The sequence below is a fragment of the Cucumis sativus genome, chromosome 2 (assembly GCF_000004075.3).
Source record: "Cucumis sativus cultivar 9930 chromosome 2, Cucumber_9930_V3, whole genome shotgun sequence".
In the NCBI taxonomy this organism is placed as follows: domain Eukaryota; kingdom Viridiplantae; phylum Streptophyta; class Magnoliopsida; order Cucurbitales; family Cucurbitaceae; genus Cucumis; species Cucumis sativus.
In genome coordinates this window covers 14,733,429-14,751,056 of record NC_026656.2, presented here as the reverse complement: position 1 = coordinate 14,751,056, position 17,628 = coordinate 14,733,429, and the positions used below count along the sequence as shown (strand labels likewise).

At 32.9% G+C, this 17,628-nt stretch overlaps 3 protein-coding genes across 3 annotated transcripts; all 3 read right to left on the bottom strand.

The window, feature by feature from the left end:
• Positions 1 to 690: 690 nt before the first annotated feature.
• On the bottom strand, positions 691 to 8,264 carry LOC101212898 (S-adenosylmethionine carrier 1, chloroplastic/mitochondrial). The gene is made up of 12 exons (XM_004148406.3): positions 8,149 to 8,264; positions 7,797 to 7,871; positions 7,001 to 7,083; positions 6,488 to 6,564; positions 5,224 to 5,314; positions 4,809 to 4,862; positions 4,644 to 4,739; positions 3,924 to 4,013; positions 3,552 to 3,603; positions 2,854 to 2,915; positions 1,704 to 1,784; positions 691 to 1,156 (listed from the first exon to the last, which is right to left on the bottom strand). The coding sequence occupies exons 1-12, from the start codon at positions 8,243 to 8,245 to the stop codon at positions 1,031 to 1,033; spliced, it is 984 nt and encodes a 327-aa protein (XP_004148454.2). The 5' UTR covers positions 8,246 to 8,264; the 3' UTR covers positions 691 to 1,030.
• Positions 8,265 to 11,245: 2,981 nt separating this feature from the next.
• LOC101212663 lies at positions 11,246 to 13,948 on the bottom strand. Its single transcript, XM_004148405.3, has 2 exons — positions 13,526 to 13,948; positions 11,246 to 12,706 (listed from the first exon to the last, which is right to left on the bottom strand). The coding sequence occupies exons 1-2, from the start codon at positions 13,826 to 13,828 to the stop codon at positions 11,414 to 11,416; spliced, it is 1,596 nt and encodes a 531-aa protein (XP_004148453.1). The 5' UTR covers positions 13,829 to 13,948; the 3' UTR covers positions 11,246 to 11,413.
• A 595-nt stretch (positions 13,949 to 14,543) lies between these two features.
• On the bottom strand, positions 14,544 to 17,110 carry LOC101212418 (ras-related protein Rab7). Its single transcript, XM_004148404.3, has 7 exons — positions 16,766 to 17,110; positions 16,635 to 16,661; positions 16,389 to 16,488; positions 16,147 to 16,293; positions 15,403 to 15,483; positions 15,181 to 15,326; positions 14,544 to 14,854 (listed from the first exon to the last, which is right to left on the bottom strand). The coding sequence occupies exons 1-7, from the start codon at positions 16,822 to 16,824 to the stop codon at positions 14,785 to 14,787; spliced, it is 630 nt and encodes a 209-aa protein (XP_004148452.1). The 5' UTR covers positions 16,825 to 17,110; the 3' UTR covers positions 14,544 to 14,784.
• Between the last annotated feature and the right edge of the window lie 518 nt (positions 17,111 to 17,628).

Here is a 17,628-nt window from a genome sequence, read left to right as displayed (position 1 = left end):
AAAAAAAAAAAAAAAAAAAAAAAAAAAGTCTATGTCATTATTACTCTTGTTTGCCATTACAAGCTACCACATTGGTAAACATTATTTTTCTAACAAGTTAATAATATATTTTGACACAAAATCTAGTGAAGAGCATATGATTCTGTGAAGAAAGTCACCTAAAAAGTCCTCTTTTTTTAATTTTTAATCCCATTGTATCATTGGATACTCTCTTTTTAAGGAATTAATAAAAACAAAGATTGTATATGGGATTAGAATCATTTAGTTCTAGATTTTTTTGTATTTAAAGACAGATGATATCAACCTACTACTTTTGGAACATACCCCACAATGCACCGACTTCCAAATTTATTCTTCAAAACAATGAAAAGTTATTTTCATTGTTTGTGTCTTTTAGAAGGTAGTTAATGGGTGAAATTTTTAGTATAATCTCAAAGTTAGTAGTATATTCTGTACACTAAGTAAAGTAAGGGTAAGAATTTTCAAAATTTTGTAAATAATTTGGAAATGTCTCTTAAAAAAGCAAAAACATAAACAAATCTAAAAAAATAGGACAAAAACTCATCTTCAAATAGTGATTAGACACAATAATCCAAAAGAATGTTTGTGAGTTAAATTGTTAAGTCTAAACAATTGTGAGATTTAGTCGTGAGTCTGTTAAAACAAAGCATGAAATAACATGAAATGAAATTGATGTTTTTTAAGTGGAATCCATAAACTCTTTGTCACACATAGTACAATTAACAATATTAACAACTCCTTATGCTTTTGAGTTCCCAAACTCGCAAACTTTTTGAACCAAATAAAGACCTAGGGTGAAGAAACATATGCGCAGAAACCAGAAAAAACAGACCATTTTGAAGCAATTGATTCATTATTTTCAGTGTTCAGTCACTGTTCTACAAAGAATCAAGTAGTCTACTTCTCTTTCTCATTTCATAGTTCATCCCATTGTTATCCTCATAAATCAAATGAAGCACCACTACCAATGACTACTAATTGTAGATTTTAGATGGATTGTAAGAACGCTTTACTCTTGTTTCGGGTCTTTGCGGGTACTGGGGCGCCTCTCTGCTAGTAACCTCTTTGTGCTTTCAAGGACACCGAAGAAAATGGAACCCCCAATTCCTATCCATAGTACTCGAGGTCCAATACCCTGCATGAAACTCAATATATGAACACAACTTTTCATGTAGAAGCCCCTCTTGCTTCCATCTCTAATTAAGCCACCTAAATAACATGCTGAGAGATGGTAGATCAGATTGCAAAGAAATGACATTTTCATTTCACTTGGATCCCTAAACATCCTTTGCAAGATAAGATTGATTGTTGGGAATATTGAAAAGTGTTTCTAGCCAATCGAAAGCACTTCTCTATCAAGAGAGCTCATTTAAATCAATCATATCAAGCTGGAAGATTACTGTTTATTTAACAATTTGTTTCAACTGAATAGTTAGTTTTTCATCGTAACAGATTGAGAATAGTTTGTTTTTCCCTTTTACACAACGTATCCTCAATATAATTATCATTGTGCTTATCACTTCATCAATGGAAATTTTTTGGTCATTTGTCATTGTGTATCATTTCATTCTCAACGTTTTTCCATAATGTTTGCAACTAAAAACTGATTTTGAAAAACTTACAACTACTTCAAACGACCTTTAGAGGAAGTACTCATTCTGAAATCACTCTAAAAGCCATACCTTCAAAAGTGCAGGAGCTCCTTCCTCCCTGACAATCGTTTGGACACAGTCAATAATTCCCTTATACTGATTTGCAGATCCCTTCATTCGAACCAGAAAGAAAATAAACATAGAGATAAACAAACTAAACCACTTATAGATTGAATAATATAAGAAGGAAAAAAAGGTATAATTCACACATCATATGTAAATGAACAGAAGAAAAGGTAAAAAGGCAAGCACCACGACCAAAAGAATTCTAAAACTATGAGAGCACCATACTTCCTTTGTTCACACTATAAATTTGTCTTCGAAAATATGTTAATGGACCCTACATTTAAGTTAGTAAGTCCTATTCTATTTTTAAAAATATGTCTATGTGGCATTGATAACGTTGAAAACTCACTATCTTATTCTACTTAAATCAGGATCGTTCTAGTATTTTACGTCTCTATTTCGTGAATTTGTAGGTATTGAGCTTAATTCAGGTCACTCTTGGCCTTAACGTACACTTTGGGACTAATCAAGCTTAATTGGAGGTTTAAAGCATCAACGGTGCAAGAAATCGAGGTTTGACAAGATTGAGGCTTGGTGCCGAAAAGGCAGAATGGCCTCTTCTCGAGCACAAGACCGGCACCGCGGCGCTTCGAACATTGGTAGACTCATGTACACGCATGAACCCTTGGGTGCCACGGCACCGTTATGTTATGAACGTAGGACGCCACTCTAGCTTCTCTACAGGTGGTTGGCTAAGAAATTGTTTATAGTTCTCTAAAGATTTAATATGGATGATAAATCGATGGTTGAATGTTAATTAAAAGTGAATCATAATAAATCCCAGGCCAGGTGTTTGTTTAATTGATAACTATCATCACCATCTAAAGATGATTTGTGTTCTTGCATTTTCCTTTGATTTAATTTCAATTAGTTCCCATTCACCCCCCATTGGTTACCTTGCAACAAGTGGTTTTTTTAGAAAAATCAATTGGCTCTATGTGGTTCGACAGATTGACCCGTTACTACATAATTGGTGTGAGAACAGAAATATTATTTGGTTTGATCGAAAGTCTCAACACCTTTCACTTTCGATCGATCAGGCACACAGTGAATAGAGGGAGAATAGAAAATTTTCCACACTCCCGTAGTACTAAAATTTCAAAGGTTATCTTACCTGAACCATCAATCTTGTCTTAATGACGTCAAGGGGAGTGGTTATAGCTCCAGTTAATGCACCTATGCAATAATCAAAAGTAAGCATATGAATGTTTGCAATTTGTACAGGCAATAAATCATTAAAAACTTGGAAACTGCTACCTAGGAGCAATTCAGTAAATGTAAATCACAAGTAAAAAAATGTCAATCATTCATGTCCACCAGTAATAGGAATGAAATCGCCCAGAATAAGTTACCTCTTCAGTGTTTTAAAAGGCGGCACCTTCAGGCACACACCTAGACACTAGGCACAGGTGTAGCATCTCGCCAGGCTTCTTCATTAATTGAAAAATATATATAGTAATAAATAAAGAAAATTCACTAATCCTAAATGCAGAAGCCCAAGGTATAATTATAATTTATTGACCGTTCTATGTAATTGTCACTCCATTGACAAGTCCCTGCTTCACAATGTTTCAAAAAAGAAAATAAGCTACTAGAAGAAACACTCCAACCTTAATGCAGGTGGTCAGCGCCTATTCGCATTCAGAAAATACCAAGCGTCCTAGTTAATAAACAAATCATTTTGCTTTGAACGTTAAATAAAAGAGTACTTCAACAAAAATCTAAAATAAATAAAAAATATTAGTACTATTATTTTGTTAAAGTATTAATATCAGAATAAATGCAGAATTATAGAATCCTGACAATAATTACCTGCAAAAGCTCCAATAATAGCGTTTTCAGGATCATTCAATTCTCGCTTTGCCTGATGAAAAATAGGTTTAAACAATTAGAAACTCCCACTTAGTAAGAGTTTGGACATTTTCGATTTAGCTTTTCCGCCCCATACATTAACCAAAGTAAAATTAAACTGCAGCGACATTAATTTGCTTAAATTTCAAATTATTAAAAAAGAGAACGGAAAAGCGACAGAATAAGAATAAACCTACGGAGAGAAATGGAACATTTACAGTAAGTGAAATAGTGAGACTATCCAATTCATGCAACATCATTACTCTAAGGGAACAACTTGAATGAATGTTGTATAATGAATTTATACCAGAAACATAATAAGAAAAAACTTACCGCCAATTTATAACCAATTCGTAGCTGCTCGTAAATGCAAAATTGAATTGCATCAAAAGGCAAATCTCTCAATAGAAAAGATCCATATCCCTACAAGTACAATGTGATAGCCAAGGGAAACTTTATTGCCATTTTCAAGAACTTCACAGAACAAAAAAGGATCATTACTAAACTCAACACAAAACATACATGAATCAAAAAGAAGGTTTTCATAATGTCATGGGGCAACAGCATTATGAACCTATGCAAAAACTCACTTCTCAGCATGAAATTCTTAGACATTATACTTATGATTGAACGAGAATCAAGAGTATCACACCTTTATAAAGTAAGACAACTCGCTTACAGACTCCAAAAAGGAATGGAACAAAACCTTCATACCATACTTAGACAGAAGAATGCAATTGAATAGAACATAATTATATATTTACTTATTCCCTAGTTTAAATCCAATGCAAAAGCCCATTAACAGAATTTTCTTTTGGAAGAAACTTGTTCATATTTGTTTCTTCCGCTATTTTCTTTTCTATATACATATCCGTGAGTGTCTGAACTAGCTTTCTTCTAATATCGTTTCCTTGTTTGGTATATATATGTTCCCCCAGTATTCTTTTGTATATATTTTTCATTTGTAAAGTTTAGATTTCCAATTAAATAAACAAATAAATATCACTACAGAAGAAATATCTAATGCTGTATAGAGAAAGAAGGGTTACACACTGCATAGAGTCCTTTAAAACCTTCTTTTGTGGCAATCAGGCGTACAGCATCTGGAGCTGATGCAAATTGTCCAGTTTGCATCCGTTGTTTAACAACCTAAGTTGCATCAATTGGTCATTAACTAAAATCATCAGAAAACATGTGTATGCACACACATTTATTTACCTCTGTTGGAACACGAATGAGAGAAGCAGCAATACCTCCTATTGCACCAGCTGTCTGCAATATGCAGCAACCAAAACTTAACTATTTTTGCCATGATAGGCCTTGAAGTAATCAAGTAGAGTACGGAAATATATATCATCCTCATTTCACTGTCGATGTAAGGAAATTTCCATAGGATGAGCATAGGAAATCATTCTATCAAAAGATTAGTTGAAATTCCAGCGCACTATGCTAAGTAAAAACTCCAACATCGAATAATATAATAAAGAGACAATTAACACGAACTCAAAAAATATGTATTCAAATATTTAAACAATTTGGTGTTTTGCAAAGTCCAACAAACCATTCTACAAATTTAAGGGGGGGTTTTTCTAGACTAGATAATTATTGAACATTGTTAACCTAAAGCACTTACAAAATGGGCTAGTGCACTAAGACTTTCAGGAAAAGTCCTTAGCAATTTCTGCTTGGTAGGTTCATACACGCCAACAAATAAAGCAGAAGCCCTGCACATACAGAAGAATTATGGAATAATCATGATCCAAGCACCAAGAAATTAAAAAACTAAAATATTTTGTAAGATGTGACAAAAATTGGTAAATAGTAAATTCATTTGTCTATATCCAGGAAAAAGTGTATATGTATACATATGATTTGAGCATCTAAACACTTAAGTGACCAACAATGAAGCTATGGATCATGAATGCTTCTTATGGATCTCTTCACTAAACAATAAAGCTAAAGCAACTTCATTTCTCATTCTTGGCCCATGCTATTTTCATTCTTAATCAAGTAAAAGAAATTAAGTTAGATTTGGAGGTAAGAAGTGTTGAAAATCCCACGTCGAAGAAATGAAGGGATCTCACACTCTTCATAATGCAGATGGGTTACTCCTATTGCCAATTTCTTTCAAGACATAACCTCATGCTATCTAAATAACGGATCAAACCCATGAAGCCTAAATGAGCATTCGGTCCATAAAAAGCATAGGGATCCGATCCAAGAATTGTGAACCCAAAAGAGGCATGAGAGGTCATGTTGAGGATCTCACATTGAGAAAACCAAAGAACCTCATAATGCTTATAAGATAGATGGGCTACTCCTGTTTTTGTCAATTGGGTTTGAGATAGAACATCATTTATCTAATATGGTATCATAGCCCATGAAGCCTAAAGAGTTCGGTCCAAAAACAAAAGTTGGGGCCAATCCAAGAATGGTGAACCTAAAGGGGCACAATCTTGATGAGACATATTGAAAATTCCATGTTGGAAAAATCAAAAGACCTCGTGATCTTGATAAGATAGATGAGCTAATCCTCTCATTGTCAATTGGTTTCAACATTAAACTCTCATATTATCAAATAAAAAGACTTGAGAGTCTGAGACAAAGTTTTTGAAGCCCGATGACATGGCACAATAGCTAATTAGGGATTTCGAAAAATCATCATAGTACGACTCATCGAGTTCTGATATGTTTAGTACACAATGAGCTTAGTGCATCATGAGAAATGATCTGTGGTGACGGAAAATGTTGCTAGATAAAGAATAATCATCATGCTTGTAGAATCGCTAGCATAAAATGGAAGTTACAATAGTTACAATAATGACGTGAACTACAATAATTTGACACTGAAAATCTCCAAAGTTAATTGGAATTAATACCCTTTAGAAGGTACTTACGGCAGCACACCAGCAATGTTTCCACCCAAACCAGCATAAAGTCCCTTCAATACTATCTGTCCACCTCCACGCACAGCCTGTAATGAACTTCCAGTGGAAAAGTTCAGCAGCTATTCTAAAAGATAAACTATGATACATTTAATGAAATTATCTTTGACTAAGGAGACTTTCCATTAGACCTAAATCTAAATCCCCAGGCAACCAACATTAGCCATGCTGGCCCTTCGCCATCTCAAAATGAATAACTAAATAATAATGACAGAAGAAGAAACAAAATATGAAAGGAAAACAGTTAGATAGTTTTGGAAGAGGTTCAAATTTATTGTGCCATATGGAATTGGTACAGCACCAGCAACTATCTTAAGAGTCAGGATTTGTTATTTGGTTTATTATTCAATTTCTTTTAGCAGAAATCCTTGTAGCAAGTAGCTTGTAGTCCTACAATATGATTTTTTAATCCCTAGTATACACCCCCTTAAACACTGCACATATATAGTCTAGAAGGTTGCATGCCTGTAGCCGTGTTTTAATTGTATCAATGGGGTATAAAGCTGTCTCCACAACCACACCCGCAGTACCTCCTGCTATGACACCCTCTGCAAAATTTGGGAATATAATTGAAACTTCATGCATGAAACTGAAAATAGTAGACAAATGATAGATCAAGGATCAAGAAGTAAGAAAACAAGACATCAGCTGTAATGTGCTCTGAATTAGCTCTAGCCCGTAACAACCCCCCCTCCCCCTCCCACAACCCAAATGAAAAAGAACAATCTATAGATCTCGTATGACTTGCATTCAAAATCCAATCGGCCATATTTCCTTCCATGCATATATTTGGTTTCAGAAAAGTCCCTTTTAATAAACCTGAAGAGAAATAATTTCAGCTAGACACAGTCGTCTCTGTCTCATAGCCTATTGCTCAAAATAAGACTTCTTTAACAGAGTTTAGTAAAATACCAATTACCAACAAAGACAAAATAATAGCTACCCATAAGTATAGATTAATCGATGTTCAAAATCCACGAGCACAATATAGCACAATTGAGCAAGCAAATAGGATTTTACAAGTATCTCAGTCAGTACTTTCATCTAACTCCAACGAAACAAGATTACTTCTTAATTTTGTTTCCTACTTTATATCTTGTAACACAACATACTTCAAGATAAGAATATGAATTTTTCAACAAAATCATCATACCGATAAATAAAAAAAATGTAGTACCTTCAACTTGACAAGTAAGACAATGCTCAACCTACAATCAAATCAGTAAAATAATTCCCTTCGGAAATAGAAGATTTAGCTTACCAAATACAGTTCGCAAAAAATCAAATGGCTTCTCTTCCTTCATGCTGACACATGCAAAAACTTTTCTTGAATCACCTGCAGGAAATGTCAATATACCATTCAAAATGAGAACAAGATATGTTAATAATAATCACTGGTGCGTTGTAAAAGTGAGGTGAAGACATAAACGGAGAAGAAAATTGGAATGAATTATTGGGAAGAAAACAAAAGAAATGCCCAATGTGAAGAAAACCAAGAAGCAAATTAGGAGGCGAGAAGTTGGGGAAGGAAAGGAGAATTGATGAGATTGAAAAGAAGTGAAGAAAAATGTGGAAATGTAAAAGTATAGATTGTAGAAAGAAAAAGAGATAACCTGAAGAAGGCAAGGAGGAGGTTTTCGCGTCCATTGCTACTCTCAATAGGCTGCTGCTATGTGCAGTAACAGTCAACAGATAATGAAATAACCCCATCCGGATATAAATAAAATTGCCTATAGGGATCAACTTTTTCTCCCCATTTTACCCCTCTTATTTAAGTATTTTAAGTTACACTTCATTCTTTTTAATTCTAGCTTCCATTTTAAAATGGCCATTTTAAGTATAAAATTAATAATAAATTTGTCAATTTTAAAAAACATTTAAATAAAAATTCAAAAGAAATTTGTAAACTTGGGTTGTTAAGTTAATTAATAATTAAAATCTAAATACATTAATTATATATTAATTCCACTTTATTCTTTTAAATTCCAAAATCCTCTTTATTCATTCTTTTTTAAAATGATTTTCATCAACTTTTTTATTGTTACAAAACCATCCCCTACTTACATTAATTAGACATTTCACACTGATCATAAATATATATTTTTTTACATTTAAGGCCTCTTCTCATTCTACAAATTTCATTCACTATATAAAAGATCATTATGCTAATTGAAAAATATCACTATCTCAAGCATGAACAATGATATAGAAATATGAGAATGTTTGAGGTCACATCATTAGAGCATCGAGTAAAGATGAAGGGGTGAATGTAGGATTTCTTTTTATTGTATTTTATAATAAAAAAATTAGATAATTAATAACTTATGGCTATTAGTATAAAAAAATTATCACCATTAGGTAAAAAACATACTCAAATACTTTCAACAAACTTTTCTTCCATTAACACAATTTTTTTAACTCTAAACAACTCTATAAAAATAAAAGTAGATTATAAGTATAAAAAGAAATAAACGTTATAATTTTTGTTTGAAAAAATTGTTTTAATCTTTTAATAAAACTTTGAACGTTTGATGTACATACCAGGTGTTGTTACTAGTCTATGTATATATGTATTTATTTATTATTTATTATTATTAGTTTTCTCTTAATTTTTTTCTTTTTTTACTTTTACTAATTACTATATGCCTGGGTGGAGAATAAATTTGGGGCATTTTTAAAAATGGCAAAATAGATTAAAATATTTACAAGCTATAGCAAAATTTTGTATTCTATCCTTGATAGTATTTTATCATATAGCATATCAATGACTATAAGCGATAGAATTTGCAATAGATTGTAAATATTTTGTAAAATCTACTATTTAAAAATTCACCTTTTGTTTATAAGTAAACATTATAGTTTGTTGGTTGGTGTTTATGGGTGAGCATTGGTCGATGAGAGTCGATTTTTTTACCAAATTGACACACAACGAATATGGTTAAGTCAACGACTCTGACCATGAAAGAGTGCAAATTTGGTTCGTGGATTGGTCGGTTTAGGTCGTTTAAGCCTTTTAATCTTTTTTAAATGTTATTTTCAGTTTAAATCTTTTTCAAATCAATATCGACGGAACCTTTTCTTATCCCCAATCAACCACCTTTGTAAGTCAGTTTGGGTCGATCAACTCAAACTTTTTTTTAGTCTATCATGTGCACCACTAACCGTGCGAAGAAGTAGTCGAAGTTGGTTAGTGTGTTTTTGTCAAAGAAGAAAAGCAAAATAAAGGTGAATTTGATGAAAAGAGTGAGAGAATGAGAAGGAAAGAAATGAAAGGAAGATGAAGAAAGAGATAAAAAAGAAACAAGGATAGTCTTACAAAATTGATCAATGAGATATGATATAAGTAAGAGGTCAAAATTCTTAAGTTTTCAAAAAGTCCAAAATCATTATTGATTTTGAAAGTACAAAATTCAATGAAACTTGGGTTCTAGTTTCCAAAGATGCACATAATCTACAAATTTTGAATGTTCCGACATTAGGTAGATCTAACAGAGTACACAATGTCGAGCATGATGTCAGAGCAATATATATGACAAGAGAGGGTTGTTACAAAAAAAGTAGAAAAAGTAGTGACACATATATTGATAACCTCGGTGCAAAATTACCTAGGTCCGAAAGTAGTGTGCCAAGTGGAACAAAACTTTCTTCATACAATATGCTCTTCAATGTTATAACTTTGGTTCAAGCTTTGTATGAAATCTCCTAAGATTGAGATCCTCTTCCATTCACTATATTTAGGCTCCCCTAAATACAATATCAATATTGAACTCCTCTTAAGTTCTACAATGGTTACCGAACCAAATGTCCCGATGACAAGTACAAAGATTTTCAATATCAATACACAAATGTTGAAGTTAGGCAAATCCTAAGCTCAAAACATTCAAGCACACACTTTTCTCATAAAACGGCTAACCCTGAAATTGAATAATGGCACCATATAAATATGGCTCGTTTGGAAATATAGTTTAGAGATAATAAATATTAATTGCAAGAGAATAAAGGAAGGCATGATCCACAAAATTTGTAAATCACATACAACTATATATGCAAAGAATCTTTTGCTACAGTTGCTGTGACAGTCCGAATGTCATTATCAATGTTTTGACATGTTGTCCAACATGATGTTAAAATTTTGTCTTTAATAAGACCACCCGACCAATGCAATAACATAATGTAATAGATAGCTTCCTTGCAAAACTCATAGAAGAACTTTCTCCAATCTTGAAAGTGCCAAAGAAATTACCACCTTTGGGTTATATTCAGCATAGTATGGACCGCATGGTCTTGATCTTAATAGTTGCATTAGATTAGATTATATGAGATGTAATCATTTACTTGAAAAATAACACATTCAACCAGGCCTGTGTCCTTGTGTTCCACAATTATTTGTTTCAAAAAAGAAAGATGGATCTTGGAGCATGTATATTGATATAGTACTACAGCAACAACAAGATTACTGCTAAGCATCCCTTTTCTATACCTCTTTTGACAGATCTTTTGGGCCAATTAGGAGGAGCTCAAATGCTTCCTTTAAGTTTGATGTAAAAAGTGGTTGTCATCAAAAGACGAGTCATTTAAAACAAATGAAAGATTACGCTGATGGTTTGTTATGTCATTTAGTTTTTCAAAATGCTCTTAGTATGTTTATATGTCTAGTGAACCAGGACAACCTTATCTTTAAAAATGAATGTTTATTCGAAGATATTTTAGTGCAGAGCAATACCCCAAATATCATTTAATTTACCCACCTCCATGAAATATTTTAGATCCTAACAACCAACTTGAACTTTAGAAAAACAATCATAATTAAATTGGCATAATATCTGTACTATAAGTTTAATTTGATGTGAGGTTCTGAACCTCACATTCTTGTTGATTTTATTTAACCTCAATCACATTATGCAAAGTTGAACCATCTGGAATTCCAAGGGGAGGATCTAAACAAGAGGAGTTATCAACTGCAAAGAGTTCCCACTCTTTTATTCCACATTTCTCCAAAGCAGCAACAATTCTCTCTTTTTGATGATCATTTTCAGGGTATTTACCATCTCGACTAACAAGAACTGCGCCCGTATACGACTGTCCCGCAGCTCGAGCAGCTCCATTATAATGAAACAAACCCCAAGATAGATCATCACATACATCTACAATGCTCCAAAACTCATTTGAAACAACACCATTATCCAACACACTGAACAAGAATGTTCCTGCAATTTTCCCTCTCTTTACTCGATACCGTCGTCGCCTCCACACCAACTTTCCTTCCAATGTTTTCACCATGAATACCGGTTCGTACCAAAACGATCCTCTCGCTTTCCCTCTGTAAAACAATTGGTATTGACATGGAAACTGATCATAAGCAGGATTTTGCCCAGCTACGACACGCCAACTCCACTCCAAACTCCCTAACCAACCAATAAAAAGATCCTCTGCCGTTTCGTGGCATATCTCCTTCCCTCGAAATCTCTCGATTGGAGGCACGTAAGGCTTTTCGGGAACTTTAGCATCCAAGTCCAGACAATTGTGCTTTTGCAGCACACATAATGAAAATGCTTCAAGATTTGGACTTTCATATGAAGCAATACATCTGTAGTTGCATACTTGATCCACTGGGCTGCATTGATTCAAGCATTGAAGAGCTTTTCTACAATTAGCATCCATCAAGCAATTCAATATTTGCCTTCCACAATTCTTTACCATGCAATTTAGAGTTGAAAAACCTTTTGATCTTAGATTTTTCAGTATGGGAACAGGCTTTATATATGCATTGATTATAACCAACAAACAGAACCTTATATCGTCGGAATTTCGACGATCCCATGCCTCAAATACAGTCTGCACTACTTCCTCAGATTTCTTTCTTTTCTCCATCAGCTGAGAATTTCCAAAAAAGTTTTCCAGTAAATTTCCTTTGGTTTCACTAAGAAAGGATATACCCCCTAATTTGTTAACCAACTCAGCTGCAGATTCAAAGCAAATAATGTTTTGGATGTTTTCGCAGTTCAAGCGTATCCATAAGACTGAATCCTTAGTTGTGACAGCAACAACCACCAAAATATCCGCTTCACATATGATTTGAATGGTTTCAGTATCTTGACGAGTTACGTTACAAACATTATCAGCAAAGACGTGCATTTCATAGCATTCATCGACCCATTTTAGTCGTTTTGCCTGTTTATACAAAGCACATCATAAAAGTAGGTAAAAACCATTATGATCAGGCAAAGTTCGAGATTGCAAAATACAAAGAATGCGTCTTTCTAGTTTATCTTGATCATAGTAAGACCGACTAAGTAGAAATCAATATTAACTTGGGAGTAAATAACCTCTACTTAAATACCATTTTTACTTAAATACCATTTTTAATAACCGATTGATCCAAAAGCATAAGTTAAGTTGATTGGTAAATATAAATTTAATACTATATTATTTAAGATTGATTTCACTCAAAGACTATTTCTTGCACATATCTTTATCTTTGACCATGAAGAATGAAAAAGTTTTAGACACATTAACATGCTACCTAAAAGAAAAGAGCTATGTTGATAATTAGTTGGATTTTTCTCACAGGCAAGTTCAGTTTCATGCTTCAAATGTGTGACATTTCAAATATAAATAAAGCACAAATACCAATTCCATCTTAAGTTTTCAAAATAGAACAAACAAATTCATGGGTTTGAATTATCAGTTTTCTTTCGAGTTCAACAGCATGCATGTAAGTGCCAAGCAAGGAATTCGAACCATTCATTAGAGAAAACATATTATATGTCAATTGATATACGTTCAGTTTGACATGACATGAAATTAGTGTATATTAGCTTGATTTTTCAAACAAAAACAAAGAAGTTTAACTCAATTTTAAAAGCAGATAGTCTATCAAAAGATTAAGAAACAAAATTATTACTAATCTTTTTATTATATTTATTTTTACTATGATTATGTTGTCAGAGTCCTCTTATCCACATTTAAAAATAAAAATGGAGCACTCACGGTGTGCAGCATAACTTCTTCCCAAGGAGTGGATTTCAGGGGGCTAATGCTTCCTTCACCAACAATCGCTACTATTCTCACCGGAGTATCTGCCATCGCCATATTCTTGTTCGCCTCCGCAACTACGGGCGGTGGAACTGTGAGCAGCCGACGAGAAACAGTAGGCCGGTGGCTGGGCATCGACAGAGTAGGGAAATAAGTGGGTTTTCGATGCGAAAGGAAGAAATGGAAATGGGGGTTGAGAGGCCATCCATTCCCGATACTGGTTCCTGAATTGAAATTGAAATTCAACTCCACTTTCATTTCTGTTTTCTGAAAGCAAGGACGACCCTTTTCATTTGTTTAGTTTATCCCTTAATTTCGCCCATTGTTGGGAGCTTGTTGGGTGGTTCCTTCTCACTTTTTCTTTCTAGAAATGATAAGATTGTTCTTTTAATTACTTAACACCAATCCCATCTAAAGATTAAAAATATAATTTTGATTTAAAGATTTCATTTTTGTAGTGTCAGTAATAAAAACTATTCGATTTCGTAATTCAAATTCTAGATTCCAAATTGAGGTCCATAAATAGATATCCATTTTTAATTTGGCAACCTTTCTCAAATTCTAAAGTAATCATAAATTTATGTTATCTAGATGATGCAATGAATGATCATAACATATACTAACTAGTAACATATGCGACTTCAACTCATCCAAATCTTCGATGATGGCAAAATCTTGTAGCTTATTTGCTGGCTTTCATTTTGTATAATTCTAATCGTGGTAGTTGAACAAGATAAAAAAAAAAAAAAAAAAAAAAAAAAAACTTCTACGAACTCATAGTTATTGAAAATGTTGTGTGCACCACTAATTTCATAATGTTTCATATCAATGTTTGGCCAATGCCTAATTAAAACGAAACATTTCTTCATTTTTGTTATAGTTATAATAGTTGCTATTGACCTATTATCTAATAGAAATATTTCAATCTTATAAAAAGAAATTCTAACAAATCAAATTGAGGTTCACAAGGATATTGAAGAAGTCTACCTCCCTTTTAATGGAAGTTTAACCAAAGAATTTTATTTGTTCTTTACCGACTTAAATAAATTGTTTTCAGAAATTCTCAAGAAAGAAAAAGAGAAATGTCACCATAAATACTAATTTACATAAAATGGAATAAATAACTCAAAGAATAAAACATATTTATTAAGGAAGAGAGCTCAAATCAATCAAAAAGTCGATGTTAAGGTTGTTGAATTTGTAGAAGACAAATATTAACAAGCACAACCACCTCCTCCTCTTGTCTCCACCTCTGACACAGACTCCGAAATACTTTCAAAGTAACTGCAAATGAAAGAAGCATCTAATGTAAGCAATAACATCGTTATCCAATATATGTTCCTATTCACTATCTTTACTACTAACACTAAGATTTTTTTATATCCAGAGTTAAAATGCTTAGACTATTTTGTTGGGTTAAGAACCATGATGGGTTGAAAAATGAAAGACACCATATATGATTAGGAGGTCACAGTTCAATGCCCAATGAGGTCAAACAATAGTTGAGGCATTTGAACACTTACAAATATGAAAAAGAGTTCATTTTTTATTGGCACTATTTATGTTATGCAAGATACAACCATAAAGGAAATTAGAATTTTCAAACTTACGGTTCTTGCTCTTCTTCGTTGGTTAACGCAGCTTTTGCAATGCAAATAAATGCTTCATTGACATTATAATCCTGTTTTGCTGAAGTCTCAAAGTATGGCATGCTACCCCTAGAATCACACCATTGTCTTGCTCTTTTCTCTGAGACCTGCAATCAAGAAGGATTCATATAATTCATGGATTAACTGTATTATTAGTTTCACATAAAGATTTGAAACTCTTACGGCTCGGCTATGTCCATCGTCTACATCAATCTTGTTCCCGAGTAAAAGAAAGGGGAATGCTTTTGGATCGGCTGGCTCGGCCTACCCAACGTTAGAAAAGTGCAATATGGAAAATTAGATATCAAAAGGGAAGAAAAATATATTATAAGAACATGTTTGACTAGTCTATTTAAAAGAATGTGATGGTTATTTGATCAAGATCTCTCTTTAAAAGAATCCGATGGTTATTTGATCAAAGGTAGCTACAAAGAGAATAAGTAAAAGAAGTATGAAAAAGAATAGCACGTTGACTTTACTGTATTAAACTGTTTATACAAGTTCTAATACATCAGCTGAAGTTTCATTTGGGAAAAACTTAGAATGTATTTCTGTAATCAAAAACCAATATTAGCGAAGTAGAGAACAAAATATGTCAGGTTAACTTTCATATATATTCTCCAAACGAATTTCTAAACAATTAAATTAAAAAGTTGTCCCAAAACTTTTAGGATTGTATCTATTTAGGTTAGTAACTATAAAAAGTATCTAGAAGTCCATTATCTTTTAGTTTTAAGTCTCTAAATGTCAAAAACTTTTTAGTTTTGTGCTATCTCCATAAATATTCAAATTTATATCAAACAAACTATTTAAAAAAATTTAAAACATCAAGAAGAAAAACATCAAAATTTATAGAAACTTGTTAACGGAAGACATAAATTCAGCTAAAACCACTTGAAAAATGAACAGAGTTGACCAAGGTCAAACCTGTTTGAGAAACTCCTCATGCCAACTGCTTAGTGATTCAAATGATTTGGTCACGTTCACATCATAAACAAAAACACAGCAATCTGCTCCTCTGTAAAATGCAGCCCCTAGACTTTGAAACCTTTCCTGCCCAGCTGTGTCCCAAACCTAATTAAAATATCAGAAAATTTTGATAAACTACATCATGATGTTAAAAAGCAAATAATAACAACAACAACAAATTATGGGTTACTTTTACCCACTTGCAATGTGACAAGTTGGTCATCAATCCGTAGCTCCTTTGTCATAAAGTCAGCACCAATTGTTGCTTTATACTGTAGATTAAACTTCTTATACACATATCTAAATCAGTAGTTAACAGTCCACACCACAAAAAACCAACAAACTTTCCTCAGGCATTTCATCAAACACTTGGAAGTGTTTATTTAAATAAGCACTAACATAAACAAAATGTAATTAAAAATCTATCAACTATTGAAAAAGGATACCGATTCATCAAAGAAGTCTTTCCAACTCTGAAAAATTTCAACAAAAAATCAGCAATGTATATTCAAAGAGATAAAGCAAATTGGAAAAGAAAAATGATGATAAAAGGTGAAACAGAAGAAATGAAGCTCACCCACTGTCACCGAGGAAGATGACTTTGAGGAGCCTTCTTTTGGTAGCAGAAACATCCATTGATACAGAAAATGGAAACGTAAATCATAAAGAGAGCTGAAAAGAGAGCAAAATTTGGGGGGATTTGTTGAGAAAAGAGGGGGAAAGAAAAGGGGTTTGCGGGGAAGAAAGGGAATTGAAGATGGTGATGAGTGGAAAAAAGTTCAAAAAAATTTCAGGTGGGTGTTCTTGAATCTTCGTTGTGATATCTTTTGCCTTTGCTTTTTGTGTTCTACTTTTTTTCCCATTTATTTGGTCTGTGTTTGTATTGATTGACAAAGGCAATGACATGTGAGGCTTCGCCAAACCAAATCTCGTAGGCGCCAGCGGAGCCTTTATTTATTTTATTTTCATTTTAGAATCGTATGGTCTCTTTCTTAACACATTCAAATTTATGTTTTAAACATTTTTGCTTTCACCCAAATTTTAGATTCTATCCACCTAAACATTTTGTTATATTTAAAAATATTCAAAAGCAAAATGTGGTTACGAAAATATTACTATAAGAAACATATTTACAACAAAATGTTGTGTCTCATTTTTACAACATGAATATTCTTAACTAGATATCAGGAGAGAAAAATAAATGAAGGTTCCAAATATAATTTAGTCTAAAATATTTGCATATATAGCACAGTGCGAAAAAAAAAGTACAAATATAATAAAATTTAGACTCAGTTCTCCTATCAATGATAGATCATATCATTAACAAAGAACAAAATGCGATTATCAATCATCGGTGATGGAGTCTATAATGATAGTAGAAGTCTGAGTTTATCAAATATGGATTTTTGTTATATTTGCAAATTCTTTTAGAATGGTATT

Excerpts from the sequence above, each read along its gene's own strand:
- LOC101212898 (XM_004148406.3), bottom strand. The coding sequence starts at position 8,245 with ATGGGGTTATTTCATTATCTGTTGACTGTTACTGCACATAGCAGCAGC. Across the intron at positions 7,084-7,796 it reads TTTTTTGCGAACTGTATTTG|AGGGTGTCATAGCAGGAGGT; the intron begins GTAAGCTAAATC and ends CAAATTTTGCAG. Across the intron at positions 5,315-6,487 it reads AACATTGCTGGTGTGCTGCC|GGCTTCTGCTTTATTTGTTG; the intron begins GTAAGTACCTTC and ends CTGTATGTGCAG.
- LOC101212663 (XM_004148405.3), bottom strand. The coding sequence starts at position 13,828 with ATGAAAGTGGAGTTGAATTTCAATTTCAATTCAGGAACCAGTATCGGG. Across the intron at positions 12,707-13,525 it reads AAGAAGTTATGCTGCACACC|GCAAAACGACTAAAATGGGT; the intron begins GTGAGTGCTCCA and ends TTGTATAAACAG.
- LOC101212418 (XM_004148404.3), bottom strand. The coding sequence starts at position 16,824 with ATGGATGTTTCTGCTACCAAAAGAAGGCTCCTCAAAGTCATCTTCCTC. Across the intron at positions 16,489-16,634 it reads AAGACTTCTTTGATGAATCG|ATATGTGTATAAGAAGTTTA; the intron begins GTATCCTTTTTC and ends CTACTGATTTAG. Across the intron at positions 15,484-16,146 it reads ATGAGGAGTTTCTCAAACAG|GCCGAGCCAGCCGATCCAAA; the intron begins GTTTGACCTTGG and ends AACGTTGGGTAG.